Genomic DNA, 20,600 nt, shown 5'->3' with positions numbered 1-20,600 from the left:
GGCCCGAGCACCTACCCGCGGATCATTCTACCGGTGAAAACCAGCATGGGGACCTCAGGGCAGTCCTACCACTGCTACCCTGAAAACCAGCACTAGGCAATCAAACTGTATTTGTTCGCTAGGGCTGTAGTAACAAAGTACCCCAAAATCGGTGGCTTAAGCCACAGAAATTGTCTCACATCTGGAGTGTGAAAGTCCAATGGCATTGGCAGGATTGGTTGCTTCTGGAGGCTCTGAGGGAAAATCCACGCCATGCCTCCCTCCAAGCTGCTGGTGGCTTTCCGGCAGTCTTCGGCATTCCATGTCCACAGAGCAATCTGCCTCAGCGTGTATCCACGTCCAAATTCCCCCTTTTGATAAGACCCATCCTACTCTAGTATGACCTCATCTGACCAATTGCTCCTGCCACAACGCTATGTCCAGATAAGGTCACCTTCTGCTGTTTTGGAGTTAGGACTTCTGTATATGAATTTCTGAAAGGAAGTTTCAACCCCTGACAGACTCCTAAAACACGAGGTATGGGTGGTGATCCAGACCACCCCACACCCTACCAATCTTCTTTAAAATCAAACTTGCGGATTCTCAGATCAAAGCAAACCCCAGGTGATCCACATGGGGGCTTGCAGAGGAATATACAAGAGATGTCGTATTCAGTGCCTCAGGAGAACTGCCTGCTGGCAGACGAGCGGTTTTAGACAGCCACCACCTCTTCTATAACCATAACCGTGTCTGAGTCGTGGCGGCAAGGCAGGGCCCATCTACCACGTGCCGGCCCCCTGCCGTGGGGCGCTCTAACGTTAAAGTCCCAGAAGCAAGGTCAGGACATAGATGGTGAAGAGAGCCAAACACCCTGCGCTCTCACTTTCCAAAACAAGCTCTGTCATTTTCAGGAGTATGTAAAGGGAATGAAAGACCTGCCCAGCCGAGGCACACCAAATAGAGCCGCATAACCCTCAAGTTTCTTCTAAAGCACAAGTTCCTCTGAAGAGTCATCTCATTCCTGCAGTTACGATTCCCACTCCAGGCAGTTGTTTTACATGGTCACCACTAGGGGGCAGGCCATTAAAACGTACCTGTCAAACCATTTGTTCTGCAAAAGTTCATACACAAAGGTAAGCTCCGGATTTACAAGGTGGCTTTCTTCCACCTACAGTGCACAAGTCCACATCTGATGAGGAGCGACAACATGGGACGCACTGTCTTGTTTGCATGATGCTTCTTTCTTGGGAGTCTATTTTACACGGTGTGAAACCCATAAAGTGACCTGCACTTCCCTTAGGTTTTCTCCGGGTGGGAGTTCCTGGAAGGAAAGGAAAACATTGCACTGGCCAGGGCAGGTCGCAAGGCCTTTGGTTTGGGTTAATGGATAGCAGGAGTGGACGAACTCGGGCATCCTGCCACGGGTGCCCCGCTCATTAGGAGAACTACTCGGCATGAACAATCCCAAGGAAGCTGTATTTAATTCCTCACATTAAAAGAAGTCCTAAAAACTAGGACTGATATAATTTTATAAACTACCTTTGTCTCAAACTCCTCCAAAAAAGAGAGAAGGCAAAGGTAAGTCTAAGGATGGCTTCTCTCCTCTGCCCTCTACCCCCACCCAGATACATCTGCCTTATCTGTGGTCATACAGAGATTTTGTTATGTCACCAGGAAGCCCCAAATAGCGCCTTTCCAGGCAAACACTGCATTTTCCTTCTCCAAGACGAGGCTTAGCCCCATGACCTCACTGGAGAGTACTGGCTGCAAACCCCCTTTGGCTCGCATTTATGGAGAGGTTTCCGGTCCTTCTTTGGAGGTCCAAACAGGATTTCCCTGGAGAAATAGGGCTTCGCCGAATAAATGACAAAGAGAGCTGCGGAGGCACAGCCAGGTCACTGGGCTCGGGCTCCGCATTGTTCAGCTCACCAGCTTCCCAGGGCTCCTGTCCAAGCAAGCCCGAAACTGCAGAGGGACTTCAGGGAGCTGCAGGGTTGCTCCCCTCCTGCCCACGCTCCCCCCAACCCCCCACCCCTACCCCGCCATAGGGCACGAGTGAGAAAACATACTGCACAATAAGGCCAGGAGACACCTTCCAGAACCCCCTTGAAGGATGCCTGGGACCTGCAGCAGGAAGGCTGACAGGAAACAAAAGGATTTATTCCTTGGGAGAAGAAAGGAGGAACAAAACTTAAAGGGACCTCTCTTCTAAGTGCTGCATGATGCAAAATTCTACTGTAATTCGTGGGTTCATTTTTTAAAAGTGTGCTAGATATTTTTAAATCATGGAAGCAATGGTGTTTGTCATAACCAAACAACAGAGATAAAGAGAGACATAATCATCCTCCAGAGTCCACCTTCTAAAACGCAGAAGAAACTTCCTGTAAATTTTGAGTGTTCTCGACAAAGCATCCTTTCACTTCCGAGCATCTTTATTTTTCTTTGTTGGTTTTGCTGTGAGCAGGGAGGGCCACCTACCTCATATAGTAGATGATCTCTACAGAACAGCTAAGAAAACTCAGTAGGGATTGTTTTATATCCAACTGCCGCTGACAAATTTCTTTAAAGTCAAAATACTATTTTGGACTCAAATATCCAGGGAAATGAAGTAAAACGTTTCTCAAACAAATCTTGGGACATACTTGGGTCTTAGAATAGTATATGAACCTTACAATTTTGTTTTCATTTGATCTTGGAAAAAAAAAAGGCCCCTAACAGTTTTAAAGACAAGTCATTCTACAGGGATCATTCATAATGAAAGGACATTTATGTGGCACTTCTCAAATGTTTTTAAGATTCTTGTTCTCAGGATCTCCTAGAAATTTTCTTAGAAGAAAGATGTGGGTATCAAGATAATGAGTCCTAAATCTCACTGTGTATTAAATTTTTAATGACAGCTTCTTAACAACAATAGGCTCTGGCTCACCTGCTTCAAAACTGCTGGGGGTAAGGCCTGGTAATCTGCATTCTACATGGTCTCCAGTGATTGCGACCAGCAGACAGTGACCTCAAGGACAGAGATCTCCTACATACCCAGCTATCTGCTTCCAGCAGCACAAAGGTTCCTTTCCCTTTAGAGAACCCATCACGGCAATGCTTCTCACGCTGTGCCTCCAAGACACACAGCAACAGCATGACCTGGGAACTTGTTCAGAAATGCACATTCTCGTGCCACACCCCAGCCCTCCTAAATTAGAAATTCTGGGGGTGGAGCAAACACAGTAATCTGTTGCAACAAGCCCTCCGGTTGATTCCGATGCATGCTAAAGTCTGAGAACCACTGGATTAGAGAATTTTGCAATTCCAAGACAAGTAATGAAGAAAGACATAACTCCATGTAAGGTAGAACCAGTTTATTAATGACAGCCTTAATTACAACCACTCTCGAGTGTAAAAAATAAAGGGTGATTAATTAAAATTTAGAACTCACTTGGCCTTGCCATTTGGCCTTTCACTGGATGTGCCAAAGGGAGGGAATCTCGCCTGATTCTGCATCAACTGGTCGGATGGAGTTCACTGGAGAATGAGGTAATAAAAAAAGACAAGAGTGCCAACTGCAGGGCTCAAGTCTTCTCCATGTTGGAATGACATTACAGAATGACAACTGTGTGGGGGCAGAGATGACATAAAATCATCTTACAGTCAGAATATGGAATGAACATCTCTAACTATACAGAGACACAAAAACACACATGCAGCCACACACATACACCCACACTGTGGAGACAATTTTCAAAGAATTTTTGTCCTTTCTCCGAGCAGATTTAACACGTTCATCAGCCACAGCGATGCAACATGAGGCTAAAATAGAAAATCTTGCTCAATTTCCATACAGCGTGCTAGCTGGCTGCCCAGTTTTGTGTTGGCAAGTATGTCATCACCGCAAAATAGACCTGTGGTTTTCCCAGCATTCCACAGGCTAATATCTGCTCCCTGGGAGAGTGACATCCTGGGAGATACCAGTTGGTTTCAAATCTGGGGGCAAAATTCATCCCTCTCCACTCTAGTGGGGACAGGGGTGAGTGGCAGCACCTGGAAGTGGTTTCCCACCTTGGGTCACAGAACACTTGCCCCATCAATGCATTTCCTTCCAAAGTATTTGTGCTTTGTTACCATCCTGATGGTTAGTCTGCACTATGAGAACCGAAGGAGCTCTGGCCATGCACTTTTGTTGTTTAATAAAAGCAAACTAAAACGAAATAAGAAAGAGGAAAAAAAAATTAGAAGTTTTTTGATTGTGTCAACACTGTTTCAGAATTAGGTTCAAGTCCATTCAAAGAGAAGGCGGGGGGGCTACAGAATGAGGCCCCAGAGACTGATGGGGTAAAGGGATTGTTGAGTCCACGGAAGCATTTGCAGTGGCATGGCCGGTCCCCTCCCAGCCAGGGAGGACACGCCACACCTCTCAAGGCAGTGAACCTATGAAATAAATGCTGACAAATAATGCTTGTAAATGTTTGTAGGAAAGATGGCAGGAAAAGGAACTGGTAGATTGAGATTCACAGGTCATGCAGGGAGTTTATACCAAAAAATTAATATTCGAGCTGAGTAAGAAAACTCTTGAAGAGAAAGTGTATCCTAGCTCTCACTTTGGGGAGACAAAAACAGAAACACACACAAAAAAGCAGAACAAAACCCAGAATATTCCAGTTTCCAAAGAATCCAACAACCAGTTTGGTGGGCTGGGGTGAGGGGTATTAATTAATATCTCTTCATTAACCTCATTTTCTCCTTGAATTTCATTAATAAAGCTCAGGCCTACTTAGAACAACAATCTGTCCTGCTAAAACTCAGCATCATGAAGTGTTCCAAGGCCCTAACTCCACGCACATGGAATACAACCCCCTCTTCTAAGAGACACTGCGGGAGAGACCCGGTGAGCCCACTCACAGTACTCGTGGAATGCGATCACAAAATCTGAACCCAAAGACAAGCTGTTTCTTCTTGGGATGATGGTTGTCAACAGTTCCCTGAATGTACAGTGAAGGGGTGCCAAAAACCCCACAGCCCTCCCAGGTAAGCGGTTGAGTTTTAGAAAAGATGCGACTCCCCTTCAGGCCATGGAATAGAAAGTCCCTTCAAGGTGTGACGAAGAGCAAAAACTGCCTCTCCCAGCCCTCCAATTACTGAAGTAGAGAACAAGACTGCTTGTTCCACAAATTCAAGGACATCTGGGTCCCTCACGCTCCCTTTTTTTCTTTTTTGGTGAGTATCCAACCATCCAGAAATTCATGGCTACAGTAGAGATTCACGGCGCAACGACTTTCATACTGGTTATATTTTAATTCTGTCAGTGAGCAGCATTTGCCAGTGGTACCCGCCCCAAACCAAGTTCTTGGCAGCTCCATCCGGTGGGATTGCAGGATGCCTGTGATCAGGGTCCGTGCACCGTGGGTTGAGCTGGGCACGCCGGAGGGTCAGGAAGGCCGGGTCTCTCCAGTGTCTCACAGCAGTGTTGCAGGGCTCTACCAGCTAGCCCTGACAGCTTCAATATCACTAACCAAGTTCTGAGCCAGGCAGATCCCAAAAATCTGAGAAAGGAAGAAGAGAGTCAAACAGTGAAGCTCACTTGGCCAATGAAGTGAGCTTTCTTATCTTTGATATTTTAAATTGACATATAACTCATAGACTATAAAATATGTCCTCTTAAAGAATATACCTCAGTGATTTTTAGTATATTCAAAAGGATGTGCAACTATCACTGCTATCTAATTCCAGAACATTTCACTATGCTGAAAAGAAACTCTGTAGCCTTTAGCAGGAATTCCCATTCCCCCATCCCTGGCAACCACTAACCTACCTTCACTCTCTATGATTTGCCTATTTTGGACATTTCATATAAACGCAATCATGTAATATGTGGCCTTTTGTCTCAGTCTGCTTTCACACAGCAAAATGTTTTTGAGGTTCATCCATATAGTAGCTTGTACCAGTAGCACAATCCTTTTGATGGCTTGAATAATATTGTAGATTTATCTTCACCAGTTGAAGGACATTTACACTGTTTCCGCTTTTGGGCTATTATGAATAGTGCTGCTATGAATGTTCCCGTACAACTTCCTGGTGAACAGGTTTTTGATTCTTTTGGAAGTGGAACTGCTGGGTCCCACATGAACTCCATTTAAGTTTGAGGAAGTGCCAAATTCTTTTCCACAGTGACTACTGTTTTCATTCATCCTTGAGCAATGTACGATGATTCCCATTTCTCCACATTCTTGCCAACATTTGTTACTGTCTTCCTTTTTACGTATATCTATCCTAGTATGTGTGAAGTGCTAGGTCACTGTGGTTTTGATTTGAATTTCTCTAATATCTAATGATCAGCATCTCTCCATGTGCTTATTGGCTATTTATACTTTCTGTGGAGATATATCTAATTCAAATTCCTTGCCCATCTTTTCTTTGGGTTTGTCTTTTTATTGTTAACCTGCTCTTTATATATTCTAGACACTAGATCTCTCTCGACAAAATATTTGCAAATATTTTCTCTCATTTTGTGGGTTGTCTTTTCTCTTTCTTAATAGTATCCTTTTCAGCACAGAAGCTTATAAGTTCAGGTCTTTGATCTGTTTTGAGCTAATTTATATATATGGTGTGAGGTAGGGGACCAAATTCATTCTTTTCTGTATAGATATCCAGTTGGTCCAGCACCATTTGTTGAAAAGACTATTCTTTCCCCACTGACCGATCCTAGTTCCCTTTCAAAAATCAACAGACCGCAGATGTAGGCCTTATTTCTAACTTTCAATTCTATTGCACCGATCTGTATGTTCAGTGTTATGTACTACCTTGATCATTAGAGCTTTGTAATAAGTTTATAACTGGAAAGTGTGAATTCTCCATCTTTGTTCCTTTTTAAGATTGTTTTTTCTATTCTGGTCCCTTGCATTTCCACATGAACTTTAGGATAGATCTTGTCCATCTTTTGCAAAAAAAAAAAAAAGACAGTTGTAATTCTGATAGGGATTGGATTGAACCTGTAGATCAATTTGACGAGTACTGTCACCTTAACCATATTAAGTCTTCCAATTTATGAATGTGGAATGGTTTTCCATTTATTTCGATCTTTAATTTCTTTCAACCGCAATGCCCCATTTGCAATCCTCTAAGAAAAGTACTGTATCTTCACAAAATAAAAATCCTAGCTTTTGGGGCTGCTTAGGAGGGAAAATGGGTGCTTCCTCCCCTCACTTAGCACTTTGACAGGCGGTCCAGAGAGAAAAAGGGACACAGGATATCTGTGAAACTCTTAAAAAGTCTTAATCTTGCCAGTGGGATCTATCCGACCATTCCTACCTGCCCCACCTGTCACAGTGCAGTATTATTTTGCCCATGGAAACACTGGAATACCAGTAGGCAATTGCTGATCCAATTGATTTCTCCACTGTGAAAAGGAAAAAAGATTTCCTGAAGTATTTCAGGATAGTAGCATCTAAAATCAGGGCTTTAAATAAAATACAAACCAAATAGTTTAGGTCTGTTCCCCAGCCCTCCAAGTGTCTTAAAAACCGTGACATTAAGGTGATTAAGCAGAGCTCTTGTCATGGGGGAGGGTTCTCCCAGGGCATCATCTCCCTGTGACATCCATAAAGGAGCCTTGTCTTACCTGTAGCAATGCAATGCCTATGAAAATACCAGCCACGATGGTTAAATTGTCCTGCAACCACTTCTCAAACTGGGGCACACAGCCTTTTGTGTAGATTACAATCTGCTGGTCAACTTCCTTCACAAGGGAAGAGGAGAGCACAGCGTCACCATGCAAGTTCAAAAGCTCTTCCAACACCCTTTGTGCTAAGTGACAAGATGAGATTCCACTTACTGGTTTTTGCCTGGCATCGTAGCCACACTGAGTGTTGATGACATCTTCCTGGTAGAGAGAGAAAACAGAAAAGTGAAATTCACTCAATAGACAGGAAGCCTGCTGAAGACTTAGCAGATCAGCTCCATTAAGTGTCCTTCATAGAATGCATACTTGGGCATGCGGATGTCCTAGGCACTAGGCTAAATAAACACTTTGATTATCACAAGTAATTATTATAACAATCCTCAGAAGTAGGTATTAAAGTATGCCCTCTTTTCCAGAAGAAGAAAACTGAGGCTCAGGCAAGATAAGGATACCAAGCACGTTACTGACAATCTCAGGAAGCTTAAACTTAAAGGAGTGAGAAAACTGAGAGATAAAACTGTGGGGAAAGCGCACAATGACTATCTTCATTTATGGTCTTTTGGGGGAACTTCTACTTCTTAATCTATATACTTCTGTATCATTTAAATGGTTTTTCGATGAGAATGCATTACACTTTAATAATTAGAAACAAAACAGTGCCCTGACAACCTATCACATGGACAGATATCCTGACATCTCACAGGCCTCATCAGAAACATGGGTTCTCTCCTGTCTTAGGTTTGTTTATTTTTCCCCTCTGCAGGGTATAGGGTAGATTTTATTAGCTTGGCATTTATGGAATGAGAAATCTCTACCCAGAGTATCTGTAGTTGAAAGGGGAGGCATAATGCCTTCTGACACTCTTCATAATTCTTCTGACGGAATGTTAGCACATTCCGTCAGACAGCTGGAGCTGGAGACAGAGCAGTTTGTACCTGCTGGTCAGCGCAAGGCCACCTGAGTGGACACCCAGGGCTCTGTACTGAGCACTCTCCCGTCTTTTGGTCCTCTCTCAGAGGAAAGCAAGAAATGAGCCAGTGGGAAAGGTGGGTTTCCTGGCAAGGTCTCAGAGCTAGGAAGCACAGTCCTTTCAGATTCTTGGCCTCTTTCAGACCAAGAGTAACAGCTCAGAGACCCCTCTGAGGCCCCCAGAGGGCTACTGTTTCACCTCAAGACCATGGGCCCTTGAAAGAGCCCCACAACCTCCACCTTACATGGGGGAAATGGCCATTGAACTCATTAGCTCCCACTGGGCTCCGCCTGATTTCAGGAAGGGTGGTCTGGGGGTTGGGGAGGGGGGACTGCCCGGACTGATATCTCGGGAGGCCAAAGAGCGTGGAATAGACATGTGCAGAAGCATATTCTCGCACTTGTTACAACACTCACTCCTGGCTTTCTATTTATTTATTTTTTAAAGACTGAGCAAGCATGAGCATGGGGGAGCGGCAGAGGGAGAGGGAGAAGCAGACTCCCCACCGAGCAGGGAGCCAGACATGGGGCTGAATCCCAGGTCTGTGAGATCATGACCTGAGCCAAAGGCAGATGCTTAACCGACTGAGCCATCCAGGTGCCCCTCACTCCTGGCTTTTAACTGACAACAAGACACTTGCATTTTAAGCCATCCTACATACAGTGATATGATGTGACCCTAAATACAACCAAACCCATGGTGAAAGGGTTATGAGTGGGTTTAACGCTTTTTCTTTTCTTAAATAAAATACAAACTGCAGTTATCATCATCATCACAACCGAGAACCCAGACAGCTGCGGTCTTCCTACACAGGTAGGCTAGCCCTATCTTGCCTCAAACTCTTCTCCTATCCCTAATATTTTCCCCAGAAGCAAGTCAGGAAGCAAAGGGTCTCTGACCCCTAGTCAAAGCAGACAACTCTCACCTGGGCCCGTCCCTCTCACACAGAAGGAATAACAGGCACTTTAGGTAGTCTTTCGGGGTCTAAAGCTCAGTCTGTCCCTTGCTAGCAATGGGAACTCGGGCAAGTTACTGAAACTCCATGGGCCTCCATTTCACCCAAAGACGGAAGATGATGGTGGTACTGCCAACAGGAAGGTTCTGAATTTTATTGAGCCAACTCACAAGAAGGCTGAGAACAGAGACCAGCGTGCACTGCTAAATTAACATCAGCGATCATTACTCCTACTGGGGAGATCTGAGCCCTATGTCCCCGAGAGGAGCTACAATTAGGAATAAGCAGGTAAGGTTTCAAGAAAAGAATTGCTCTGCTCATTGCCCACCCAGCCCACATTCTCCGTGTGATGCCCAGAGCCGCCCAATGGTCAGCAGGCACTTACTGCCGGGTCTTTAGTACAGCAGGAGAATGGCACGCCGCATCGCTCTCGACTTGCGTTGGAATCTGTGCAATTGAAGTAAATATTTAGGTTCCAATCATCAGCTCCAAAAGCCCCACAGCACTGCCACTAGAGCAAACAGGAGAGAATTAGAACCTCTCGACCTGGAGGCGACCAGGCGCCTACGCTCACCACCGCCAAATGCCCGACGCCCAGCTCCTGCGAGCTCTAACCTCCTTTTCTGTCTCAGAAGTTAGTTTTAGACCAAACTAAACCGAAAGGGCCCCTAGAAAAGCTTCCAGAGTGACTAAGGCTCAAGATTTGTAAGGAGGTGCTAGCATCTGATTTAAAGGACTGATGAGACCTGTGGTGTTAGGTGGGGGAAGGGCAGACAGAGCAGGGGTTGTACGGCAGGCTCAGTCAGAACAAGGTCTGCCTGGCGTGGGTGCAGGCAGGAACATTCTAGAAAGATAAACAAGACACTAAACCGTGGTAGTGTCTGCAGGAGGCAACTGGGGTTGTGGGTGGGAGAGCTAGAGGCTTACTTTTTAAAAATTTGGGTCTCTACAGCCTAAATGGTTTTACAGAAAATCCTTTTTATTGAGGTATAACTGACCTATAATAAAGTGACGTTTAAAGTGTACAATTTTCTAAGATTTGACATATGCATACATCGCGAAACTGTGATCACCACCGTCAAGACAGTGAACACACTCATTACCCCCAAGAGTTCTAAAGGCTTCCTTTTCATTAGGTATCTGTTACTGCTCTGAGTTTCTTCTAAGAGCACGCATTTGCATTTTCAACTTAAAAAATCCCATCATCTAACCAAAATATATCTAATATGAGCTGTTCAAGTCAGCGAGTCTCAAAAGGGTCGGTTCAAGGGCTGCTTGTTCCAGAAGCCCCTTCGTCACCCCCTGCTGGACTAGCTCTGCCTCCGACTTAGGTAAACATCAAGCCCTGACCATTTTAAGGCTTTTGGGACCAATAGCCACTGCAAAGCATTGCACTCCATGACAGCAAAAGAAAATCACATGAAACAGCATTTCCACATAAAGCAGACAGCATTTCGAGAGAACGTGGATACACGTGTTCTTCCGACTCATCTGGTCCTCCGAGGCCGTGGGCTGTGGATCTCAGGGTTTGCCTACGAAGCTTCATCAGGTCTGTCATGCCAACTAGTCAGCAATGCTACTTGGCAGGGCGCGCGCCTGCATCCTTTGTGACCTAACAGAACAGTGAGGTCCGCTGCGGAGGTGACCGGGCTTCATCTCACACCTGAGCTGCAGCACATTCCAGAAGTCACTGACGCCACTCCACTCGACAAAACCAGAGCAACCCAGCTCCCTCCTGAGCACCTAAGGAGGCCGGGCTCCCTATGGCGAGTGCTGATGCAGCCGTCTCCTGCCTTCATTAGAGGGGCCCCCAGCTCGCCCCGGAAAGCCGTCCAAGGGAGGGACAGCCAGTGGTCTGTGGGCTCCCGTCTGCCCTCCGGTCCTGCTGCGGACACTTCTGTCCCAGACAGCGCTGTCCGGGTCTGCTCAGCTTCTCCAGTGTCTCAGGGCATGCAAATAAAGACCTTAACACCTGAGGACAGTAACGCCTTTGGCCTAATATAAAACCGCATGCAGCTTATTAGAGTGCCCTAACGTCTGCACAAGTTAAGCAGTAGCTTCCATATTACTACTGGGGAAATAGGTCAGGTTTCTGTTAGCCCATGGTCACCTAGCTAATTAGATCTGGGCACTAGATCTGTATTTCTGACCGCTTGTTTATACCATTTTGCATTCTGAGACAAACAGGACATCTGCTGCTTCATTTGCATGACAGAGGACATCACCTAGTAGGGTCAGAAACCTGGAGGCTCTGCCGAGCAGATTCTCCACTTGTTAGAAGCCACCAGGGCTTGGAAGTTTCTCAACTTTTGGTTGTGTGGAACCGCGTGGGCTATAATAATATTTGGACAGGCATATTTTAGGAACTTTGTGGACAAATTATCTATTGCTAAGTATATCATTATGAGCCATGAAGTGTGGAGGCTGACCAGAAAGAGGGCAGGCAAGCAGCAAGAAAGAATCCACATAAAACACCAAATAAAAAGTTATACCTGTAGCAAAACAATATTCTTCAGATGCCAATGGGAAACAGCAACTGTGATTATCTTATTGCTCAAGAGGTTTTCTTTGTCCCGTGGACTTAGTAGAAATTGAGATAAGTGAAAAAATAAGACACTGCCACTTAGGCTACAAATCATGTAAGCCATAAAGCGGGTTAGAAAATAATGAATACACAAGTAAACCAACAACAACAAAACATGTGGCAAAGTCAGACGTAGGTTCCAGTTGGCACAAGCAGAAGCCAGGAGTAACGTTCACTGGGGTCATTCCTTGAGAAGGCTTTCAACTTAAAAATAAACTAAGTTTAAACTTACATATTCCTGTGTGAAGTCTATGAGGTTCTGCAAATCAATGTCATCTCTGTACGCCCTGATGTTGTTGTTTATAAAGAAATACAGCTGGTCTTTGATCCAGTCTTTGAAAACAAATGCCAGAACCCCAGCAGTGAGCTCCAGGAAGAAAATAATTCCCAGGAACACAGAAAACTAAGACAAAAGACACACAGAGAACAGTTAAAAGGGTTATTTTGATCATATATAGTCAAATGGTTCCTTCTTAAAAGGTTTATAATTACATTGGGTTGTTACACATGTCCAAAGCAGATAATCTTCGGTTTCTTAAGATACATCAGTAGAATATTACACTCCAAGAAAGGATTTTTAAAAAACGTTCATAATCACATTTTAGGGGCTCTGGTGGTCCATTCGGTAATTAAACAACAAAGCCTAAATGCAAACATGGGTAATAGGAATTTCTCATTAGACTCACATTAAGGCCTAATGAGTTCCTCCGGATTCATGCACTGCCACGCTCTTGAACAATGACCTGCCCCTACCTCTAGTAAGCTCTCGTAATGTCGAAAGAGAAACCATCCCAGTATTTTAAGATAGACTGTCATTTGTTACTACGGCCTTGATTCTGTATGCAACACATTCCTCTATCAGATTCAGACATTGCTTTAATCCCCTTTTGCACCTTCTTTATGAAGTAAAACAGCAGATGGATTCATCTTAGATGAAGAGGTCAAAGAGGAAGTTTGTGTGTGTCTGTGTGTGGGGTGACTATAACAGGAAAATCATTTTCCATCATGAAATCCGGGTTGAAAGCTTTCTTAGGTAACTTGCTTACCTTTCTTTGTAAATACCAGGCTTGGAAGATTTTAAATAAAATCAACCCACAGCTGAAGGAAGATTTCTGGCTGATATAGACAGCAAGAATTTACACAGGAAGGCTGGGGACCACAGGTAATGTGGTGACTGCCCATAAATCTGGAGAAATCTCCCTTTCATCTCAAAGACTCAGAAGAGCCCCACCTCGGTTATACCAAAGTACCGTTCACGCCCATGGTTCTTTCCACTTCCTCTCACCCCCACACTTTTACTCTTTCCTGACTTTTGTGCTGAAACAGATTATGAGAAATTAAGGTGTGAGGGAGCATGCAGGTTTCTGGTGGTAAGGACAGACAGGGGGCCATCGGGGCCACCGTGGCTGAGGAGGCAGAGGGGCTAAAGCTGTGTCTGCTGTTTCTATGCTCCGCAAGCACACATCAAAGGGCCAACTGAGAGAAAAACATGCTGTGGGAGTGCTTCAAAGGAAACTGCAGAGTTACTTATTAAAACAAAAAAAAAAGACAAAAGATGCAAATTCCTCCAGCAACCATCTGAAGGACCCATAATAGATCAGGCCCTAGATTTGGTGGGCTTTGCAGAAACAAGGAGTGAGGAGTAATCCTGCCTCCAAAGACCTAACAGTCTTATGTGCTGTGGGGGTGGGGATAGGGGTGAGGGTAGTTGGGGGGGGGGCATTGCACAGGGGACATCCACATATTGGACGGTGTTTATCCAGGGTGCCAAGTGCTGTTCTGGGAGGGTGGACATGAGGGGAGGGGTAGAAGAAAGAAAGAAGTGCCTGGCAAAGTCTAGGACCCCAAGGTTCAGGCTCTAAATCTAGATCCTCTAGAACTCAACCCTTCAGGCTCCATAGATCTCCTGGTTATCTGTCCTTGATGAATTCAATAGAACTACCATCTAAACTATCATCAGTGGTGCCAATAATTTCAAGTAAGATTTCCTTAATCTAGAAAAAAAGACGGGAAAAAAAACTTTTACTGAATGCCTACCCCATAGTATAAAACAACTCCCCTCCCTTTATTAGGTACAGAAATACAATAGTTATCACTATTGTATTGAGAAAAATCACAGCTAGCTCACATGCATGTGCACACAAAATACCATGACAGACATCATGCAAGATTTTTTATTAGATTTTTGTTCGCATCACCATAAAAGTTAAGGCAAGTTCACTTTCCAGTTACCCCAGTAGAATTTCTCTTAATGCTCTATGATATAGATTTATCCAAAATTGAGTTCAAATTAAATTTGTATCGAATATTTGGCAGAAACCTGTATGCCCTGGCCCCCATGGACCTCATTTCCCCCATTTCCAAAGGGAATTACTCGTGGGCTTCATCTCAGGGCCTCAGTTGACCAGGAAGCTCTATTTCCATTTCACATGATCTTAGCTCTCAGATTTGCCCTCAGCAAATCTCCTAGCCTTGCAGTATCAGATGTCTGAGGCTGTTAAAGGCATGTTGACATTCGCTTCCTACTTATTGCATAGCTCCTACTCAAAGAATATTCTGGGCCAGTTTTTACTGTTTACACTACATAGAGAAGCCATTTTGAGTATTATCCATGATTTTTAAAAGCCAAGAAACAATACAAGTTTCTTCTTCTTCTTTTTTTTTTTTTAAGATTTATTTATTCATGAGAGACACAGAGAGAGGCAGAGACGTAGGCAGGGGGAGAAGCAGACTCCATGCAGGGAGCCCGACGTGGGACTCGATCCCGGGACTCCAGGATCATGCCTCGGGCTGAAGGCAGGTGCTAAACCACTGAGCCACCCAGGGATTCCCCTACAAGTTTCTTCATTTCCAACATGGGACCTTATAAATTAAGGTGCCAATTTAGAAAAATGTATCTATTTCTGCCTGTTAACTCTCGTATCTTCAACTACAAATACGATAGCTATGTTAAAGGACTACTCCTGTAAATATATTCAAGTAAATCACATTAACGGGGATCCCATATTTGGGGGCTTGGAGGCTAAAACTCATAAAACAGTGGCAAATGGTGAGTATTATCTGGGGCCGATGAGGCTACAAAAAAGCTGAGTGAGGTGAGCCCACGCATTTAGAAGGATATCACGTCAAAAAGACTGGCAGGTTGGCAGATTAGGATCAAGAGCAAAGCTCTCCTGGGGACTCCACAGGTCTCTGATTAGGTGGGCAATGAAGTAACTGTGTGTGTGTGTGTGTGTGTGTGTGTGTGTGTGTGTGTGTGTGTGTATAAAAGGAAGATAAGGCATAAGGCAAATGGAGTGTTGGGAAACCAGCTGCTCCCACCACAGACCAATGAAACATAGAAGAGAGACCCAACTGCTCATTCAATCATACAGAGAACCAAGTATCCCTCAGTTTTCTCTGTTAGCAGAGAGTCATGTAAACTTGTAGGTTAAACATATGAACTTTCAGGTTTGAGTCCCCAAAACCTCATCTGCACTAGAGCTGCCCAAATTCAAAATGGGCTACCCTGGGTAGGGTATGGTGAGTCTGCTCTCTTTACAAATATTCAAGAGAAATGCCAGAGGACAATGTGGAAGAAATGCTGGGGAAGAGAGTCCCATACTACGTGGCTGTTGGGACTGGTGCTGGTATGTGCTCTTGTCTTCAATGCAAGTGTCCCTGGATGATGTTGGGTATGATCCTATGAACAAGTAATACCACATTAATCAAGTTGTCTAGAAATCCTACCATCTTTCCTCACCACAGGAAGGTGGATTTTTTTTCCCCATCCTTTCTCTATTTTTGGAAAGGAGAGTGGACACTGTTGCACAGAGAACATCAACACAGACACCCATCGGAAGGCCAAGCTCCAGACTGACAGGCATATTCAGCTGACCTCTGGCTACACGTATCAAACCTGTTTCGCACACATACATGTAAGCATATGCCACTTTGTTCTCCTTTGAAAGGAATCTCCAAAGGAAAGCCTTTCACTTCTCATTTTTTACTGTAATTACTTACGTGCCCCTTGTAAAACTCCTCCTCAAAAATATTCATGCTAACAGTGATCACACCAAACACCCTGCAAGGGATTTAAAAATTATGCCGATCATACAGAAGGAGCTCTGTGCTGGCAGAGAAGGAGGAAGATGTGCCTCTTACTGTCTCTCCATATTCACTGAAACGTATTGCTTAATAGATTTCATCTGAACAGGCCACAGCCACTGTGCTTAGGTCTGGTTTTTTCTAAACCAACTATATGAACAGCTCCCTGCCAACTATGAGCTTAAAAGAGGAAAAAGAACTTAAAAGAAGAGAACTATACCTACACCTACCTTAATCTAAAGGTATTTTAGGGACTGGAATGCAAAGTCCTGATATACATGTACAAAATCTCCATGGATGGCATGGGTTGGGCATGGTACTTACATTATTTAGGAAGCATGGAGGGGCAGGTAGGAGGAGATCTAGAGAATTCTCCTGAAAGGAAAGTGTTAGCTGGGCCATATTTTTACTGTGTCTTTGGTAGAACCACCTTGCCTATAGATAGGGTGTTCTCCTGCGGTAAGACAGGAGCTTGGCCCTGAGCCTGATGGCAGAATGTGATACTCACAAACTTGAGAAGGAACGTGTTTTCCCGTAGTGCTCCGATGCACCCTGCGAATCCCAAAATGAACATCACTCCTCCCACCACCAGGAAGAGCCAAACTGGGTCAAAGCCGCCGAGATCAGTGATGGAAGAGATGTTGGACAGAACTCCCTGGGGACAGAAAAGCACACACAACAGGACACCAGGATGTAGGGTCAGTTTTTCAACATACAAGGATCATTACAATGGTCTTTTCCCTCCATGCAAAGAAAAACTTCAGAGTAAAACTGATTGGGTGTGATTAATACTCAGGAAACACTGCAAAAAATAAAATAAAATAAAACCCCCAAACCCTTACTTTCTATCCAAGGTCTAGATGGGTTCTTATTTTTGGCAAAGGAATGACCCCAAGAAACTGTCATCAGACCCCTGGATGGAGAAGATGTGGATGTTACCTTTGTTTTCTATGTCCCAAATATAAGTGGTTATGAGTAAAAAACAGTGTGTAAGGAAAACATACTTCCTAATGCCAAGGAAGAGGGGTCATCTTTAAGTCCCCAGGGCCTGCAGATGTCAGACAAGTGCCTGTTTCAAGCCTGTAGCATTTCTTAGGAAAGAAGGGTACGGTTAGATGCTGAAGGCGAACACAGAGGCCAGTCCCAGCCACAAGCTCCTAAAAGTTTTTCAGGGAAAAACCCATGCCTCAGAATCCACCCTTGAGCTTCACAGGAGACCCTACCAGGCTCATATTCCCAAAGTCCACTTCAGTGGTTTATGCTGATGGCTGTCTTACATGGACTTCTTAAGGGTATTACATTACCACCTTTTTTTTTTTTTTTTTTTTTAAGAATTGAGATTTAAAATGATCCACAAATCCAAATCCAAATCGATTCCCTGGCTTCCCACCTTTTATTCTCCTGCCAAAGGAACCCAGAGTGCTTTCATTTCTCTATGAACACACTATTTTTTTTTTTTTTACAAAAAGGATTTCTCCTTCAACCATGATGCTATATCAAACACCATCTAGAACCTATGTTAGAAACTGTAAGATTCTTTTTCCCTCTAAACTGCAAGGTACATATTTGCTACTCAATCCGATAGAGAAAGACTACTGTTATTTTGAAACTGTGAATGTACTGGAGGAGTCTTAAGTACCCAATATCATCAACATTTTTTCTTCTCTTACTAAATTTGTTTTGAACTCCCAAAATATCCCAGAGTATCATGGTATAGCTTGCTGTGGAGTCTTAAATAATTTGTTTCAAAGCCCTCCCAGCAACCTGAAAGAACAAAAAGTATTTATCTGATTTTATACTTTAAGGAAAATGGAACTCAGAGAGCCTGGGTGGCTTGCTGAAGAGTCACACAGCTATTTACTGAGTTTTTTGAACCAAAACAGAATGTCCACTTCAGTGTTTTTTCCCTACCAAGTGGGAGCCATGTATTTGCTTCCCAGCACTTCCCAGTCACCGTGGATCAACACCTGAGTTTAGAAGTTTTAAGTTTTAATCCATTTTAAGGTTGTAGGATCATTCCAACAAAAACATCTTTTGTTTGTTGGGTTTTTGTTTCTTTGGGGGGGGCATTAACGTAAGAACAGTAATAGGATATTAATAATAGAACACGTATGAGAAATAAAGGACTCTTAAAACATACAATTTAAACCTTACAGGAAAGGCCAAAGGTTTAAATAAAGTCACAGACGAAGGGTTGAGAGATTAGGAAAGCAGTTAGGAATGTAGGGCGTAGTCACTACTTCTGAGGTGACATCACGAATGCAACCACACCCTTCATAAGACTTCTTGGACCAATGGTTTGCTCCAGTCTTGTGTTTCTTAGATTTCCAAGCTCTGAATCATGAATACTCTGGGGAGGGGATGTGCGCTTTGGGGTAGGGGGAGAACACAGAAATACTGTTACCAATTCTCCACCTACACAGATGATACTAAGAAAAAAATTGCCAGAAAAGTCACACAAAATCCAAGCAAGAGTGGTGAGGGTCCAGCGTTGGGAGGAAATCAACCTCTCCCCTGTGGAAGGCCTCAACACAGGTGTTATTACTTAAAGTCTTAATATCTTGGACTTGCTCAGCCAGGGGAAAAGATGATTTTGGACGGGTACATGATAACATTCTTAACATTTAAAAAGTTAACTATGAGAGCAGGACACTCAATTGCCTTGGCACCAAAAAGAGGCAGCAGAGGTGGAAGTGACAGGAAGAGATGCTGGTTCGGTGACAAGGAGGCTTTCTGATACCAGCAGATATCCAGCAATGGATCAGAGAAGACTTCTTTCTGCTCATGGGAAAGCCACAGCTATGAACCTCTGCCAGTTGTGTAGTAGGAGGGATTCCCAAAGTGGAGGGGACACTGGGACTTAATGACCTTTAGGCTCCTTCCAACTTTAAGACCATTCTATGATTTCACCCATTTTTAATGGGTTTTTGTGACTCACACTCAAGTCTGAGCAAAGATCAGATTGTTCCCACTCTTCCATGCTCTATGGCTATACACAAAGAGGTCATGGAGTAAAGGGACAATTATCTGGGCAACTCTGGCAAAACAAGTCAGCCAACCAACATGCACACCTGTGTCTCAAACACCGAGCTACAACACCAAAAGGCTACAAAAAAAATATGATCTTAACTGTCAGTAGATTCCTGGATCATCTGTCCTCCCTGGATTTAATTTGGAGGATGAGTACTGGCTTCTCAGACAAACTTATTTTCATACTTTTACTCTGTCCAGCCTACAGGGGCAGTTTTAAGTGAGAGGCCTCCAACTGTTTCCATGGAAACATCAATCATTTGCGGGGCCTTGCTGGCCTGCAGATTCTACTTTTAATCTTAAATTTTGGCAAAAGGCAGGGCTGGAGACAGATACTGAGTGTTTCGGGGAAATGATATTCTGCAAAGCATGAAAAAGACTAAGACGAGCTGTATTTTTAATGGATTCAGAACATACACAGTTCATTATCAGCTGAGAACTAACTCAAGTCTTAAAGCACCAAGTGTGGAAGTCAATGCCCGGTTTCATTTTCCTCGGGATTGGAATTACTCACCTACATGGAGATGAACAAAACACTGCACTCTTTCACCTCTACCAGGCTCCCCAGTAGCCACTGAAATGCAGTCTTACTGCTTCCGACTACACAGAGAGATTAGAGAGGGGCCAAACTTAATCCTGGCAGCAAAGATTCTAAGATTACAAAAATGATGGGGAGCTGACGGTTCGGCCTTCTGTTGTCTTAGAGACAGGGTCTCTCATTGGACTTCTTAATTTTGTTAAGCTCAATGTGACAAATGAGTAAGAAGTGCTAGAACATGCCTGCTGAAGAATTATCATTAAAGCTTGTAGTTGACAAGAAGCCGGAAGAAAAAAATACAAGCTCTAAGATTGCAGTTAAGTCAGCCAAGTAATTTAAAATAGATGTTCCGATTCGTGGTAAATCCTCAGGAATGCACAAGAACAACAGCAGCAGACACCTAGTCTTCTGGGAACCTGTGGGCACCACCTTCTTCTTTGGAAAATAGCACTTTCCCCTTCTTCTAAGGATTCCTTCTCCCCCAAATGCACTTCCTGTGCCCCTTTGAGTCGCCAGTTCTCACATGACCTCACTGCCCTAATGACAGTTGAGTAGTCAATGAATTGCCTTCCTGAGACTCCAGGGATTTAAAAGAGGCATCTCCCTCCTGTGGCTGAAGTTATAAAAGGCCAAAATTCAGAGCCACATGCAATAGGTTTTTTTTCCACCAAGCGGAGAAATTCAGTCTGCAGTGAGAAACAGAAAGCCAAGCTTAGGAAGAAACAAAGAATAAGGGTAGGGAGGGAAAATCCTGTCAGCATTATAATCCCTGGCCTGACAGTCAGTTCTGCG

General features: G+C 44.0%; 1 protein-coding gene across 2 annotated transcripts in view; it reads right to left on the bottom strand.

The window, feature by feature from the left end:
* Positions 1–3,317: 3,317 nt before the first annotated feature.
* The window catches only part of TSPAN5 (tetraspanin 5), a 171,703-nt gene continuing 154,420 nt past the window's right edge, over positions 3,318–20,600 (bottom strand). For both annotated transcript variants that reach the window (XM_055313285.1, XM_055313284.1), the window contains exons 3-8: positions 16,749–16,895; positions 12,387–12,557; positions 9,956–10,081; positions 7,799–7,846; positions 7,586–7,702; positions 3,318–5,510 (exon numbers count right to left, since the gene is read on the bottom strand). In XM_055313285.1, coding sequence (XP_055169260.1) covers positions 5,445–5,510; positions 7,586–7,702; positions 7,799–7,846; positions 9,956–10,081; positions 12,387–12,557; positions 16,749–16,895 — 675 coding nt within the window. In that variant the 3' untranslated portion in view covers positions 3,318–5,444. The remainder of the gene's footprint in view (positions 5,511–7,585; positions 7,703–7,798; positions 7,847–9,955; positions 10,082–12,386; positions 12,558–16,748; positions 16,896–20,600) is intronic.

The sequence above is a fragment of the Nyctereutes procyonoides genome, unplaced genomic scaffold (genome assembly GCF_905146905.1).
Source record: "Nyctereutes procyonoides isolate TBG_1078 unplaced genomic scaffold, NYPRO_anot_genome, whole genome shotgun sequence".
In the NCBI taxonomy this organism is placed as follows: Eukaryota; Metazoa; Chordata; class Mammalia; order Carnivora; family Canidae; genus Nyctereutes; species Nyctereutes procyonoides.
This window is presented reverse-complemented; position numbering and strand designations above follow the sequence as displayed.